A 2509-nucleotide genomic window follows, 5' to 3' on the forward strand; every position below is an offset into this window, starting at 1 on the left:
GCAGGTGACTTCTCTGCTGCACATTAAAGTCTAGTGGGCACACTTGGCCAGGGGCTGGGGACCCAAGAGTTGAAAGGCCTGGGGCTTAGCCTGTTCGGCCAGCTGGGAGGGCTCAATTGAGGCTCATGTGGATGGCCATGCTAGGCTGGGGTTGTCATGTATATTATGACAACTCTAAGTGGCCCGGAGGTCAGCATGGTGCCCACTAAACTCGCTGGGCTGGCCTCCTGGAACAGAAAGTCAGGTCTGACGTTGGCCTGTGCATGACGCCGTGTCCTCGGCAGCTCTTAGAGTTTACTCCTCATCTGCTGCCCTGGGTCTGTTTACTTGCTGAGGACAGTGGCTGAGCCCCAGGAGTGGGTGCTCACCTCTCATGGAGGGACATGAGATGTGTAGACAGACTAAAATCGTGCCAGGCTGAGGGAGGTGGTGTCTCACTGCAGTGCCAGACTTATCTCCCCAAAGTGGGCATGAGGCTGGGGAGAGGGCTCTGGCCCAGACTGGAGCGGGCCACTGTCCCTTCTCCCAGCCTTATTCTCCAGGCTTCTCTGCCCATTGAGGGGCCTCAGGACTAAGGAGAATACTGCGCCTTGGTTTTGGCCCCCCGCCCCCCCTTTAAACTATGAGAGCCTTCATTCCTTCGATGTTCTGGTTCGGAGCTGCAGTCTCTGCGGCCTTCCTGAGGCTGGGCAAGGGGCAGAGCGCAGAAGCCTGTGCCCTCCAGGGTGGGAAGGGAAGAGGCTGGCAGTGATGGCCCTGTGGCACCCACCGTGGCCTTCCCCTCGTCTTCAAGTTAGCCCCGGACACATCTGGAAGGGAAAGCGGAGGTGCGTAATGGGCTCTCCTCCTCAGGAGTTAGCCCATGTGACCAGCCCGGGGGCTCCGGTGGCCCCTCAGGGACTCCGTTTACACTGATGCCAACTGGGACAGAGGGTCAGGCTCTGCCTGGCGGGGTGACGCCGGCGTAGTGTCCTCTCCGACGGGACGGCCCACAGCAGAGCTGGGCAGATCGTTGGTGCCGGGTCTCAGCGGGCCTTTTCCCCAGCACTGGGTTTTGTTTTCCTTTTAGCTTTTCCTGGCAGGTCTCTTCGAAGCAGCAGCAACAGTAGCGTCTCCCGGAGACGGAGGGGGGCAGGGGTGGCCAGCGGGGCAGGAGCGTGCTCAGGCCCCTCCCTGACCTGCCCATTTGCCCTCGTGTCTCAGCTGCAGGCCCAGAAACTGCGACTGGCCTACACGAGGAGCTGCCACTACGGCGGGTCCCTGCCGGACGTCAACCAGATTGGCTGCGGCCTGGCCGAGCTCCAGGTGAGTGGACGCCGGCCCGGGCCAGCCTGGCTCGGCAGCTTCCGCGTTGACTCACCTGTGTGTTTTGGCAGAGCCCCCTCCACTCACCGTCGGATTCGTCCCGGAGCACTCGGCACCACGGGCTGGTGGAACGGGTGCAGCGAGATCCCCGGAGGATGGTGTCCCCACTCCGCCGCTACCCCCGCCACATATCCTTCTCAGGGGCCGGGGGCGTCTGGGGCGGCAGGTCGGGGCCCCTCCGGAGCTCACGGCAGGAAGGGTCTTTCAGTGTCCCCCAGCCCCATCTGTCTCCAGGGGCTTCTCTCCACTCCCCTCTCCCCCAGAAGAGTGAGCATCTGGCCCGCATCAGCGCTGGCCCCTGTGCCGAGGACGGCCGCTCGTGAGTGTGCCCTCCGTCCCGGCTGGCTCCGACGGGCCTCATTCAGCGGGCTCTTCGTGCTGGGCGCGGGGCCCCTGACGTGCCTCCTGCTTTGGGGTCTGGTTCCGTCCTCAGCTTTCGGCCTGGCCCTCCGCAGTCCCGTCCCCCAGGCCCTGATAGTCTCCTGTGTCCTTCCGTCTCCGCCGGGCCTGACTCTCTCCCGCTCTCTGAGCTGCCTCTGCGCTGGTCGGGGAGAGCGAGGCGTTCGTCCCTGCGACACCCCGCTGCCTTCGCCGCCCTCTCGCCTGGTCCCAGCCCGTCGGCCTCGGCTCGCTTTTCCCTTAACCGGTGCCGTGCACATTGACAGCTCTCCCTACAGCCCTGCCTACTTGTCCCCTCCCCCGGAGTCCAGCTGGCGGAGGTCAGTGTCCCGGGCAGGCAGGATCTGTCCCTGGAGGGAGCTTGGGTTGGGGTTGGGCTGGCCCGGCTGGGCTTTCCACAGAACCTCCTCCCCTAAGGGCAGGGCCGGCGGGGCTGCGGGCAGGTGCAGCAGGTGGGTCAGAGTCCAGTCTTGGCTGTGTTGACACGGGTGGCCAAGCCTCCCAGCCCGACCGGGGCAGGGCGAATGGCCGCCTCCTGTGCGCAGTGGGTGCCGGATGCGGTACTCAGATTCCTGGACCCTTCCCCCGGCCATCCCATCATCCCTGATGCTCACACCCAGGAGAGCTGCTGGGCTCCAAGACCCCCTCTCCCTGAGCGCGTCCTGGCAGATGCTAGTTGACATTTTCCAGGTCCCCTACGTTGACTGCAGGAGAGGGTTCACGGTCACAGACGTTAGGAAGACCA

At 64.4% G+C, this 2509-nt stretch overlaps 1 protein-coding gene across 1 annotated transcript in view; it reads left to right on the forward strand.

Annotated features, from left to right (window-relative positions):
• The window catches only part of CRTC2 (CREB regulated transcription coactivator 2), a 9341-nt gene that overhangs the window by 1884 nt on the left and 4948 nt on the right, over positions 1 to 2509 (forward strand). The window contains exons 2-4 of the mRNA XM_039849818.1: positions 1204 to 1305; positions 1377 to 1493; positions 2023 to 2101. Coding sequence (XP_039705752.1) covers positions 1204 to 1305; positions 1377 to 1493; positions 2023 to 2101 — 298 coding nt within the window. The remainder of the gene's footprint in view (positions 1 to 1203; positions 1306 to 1376; positions 1494 to 2022; positions 2102 to 2509) is intronic.

Source organism: Pteropus medius, unplaced genomic scaffold (genome assembly GCF_902729225.1).
Source record: "Pteropus medius unplaced genomic scaffold, Ma_sr-lr_union100, whole genome shotgun sequence".
Classification (NCBI taxonomy): Eukaryota; Metazoa; Chordata; class Mammalia; order Chiroptera; family Pteropodidae; genus Pteropus; species Pteropus medius.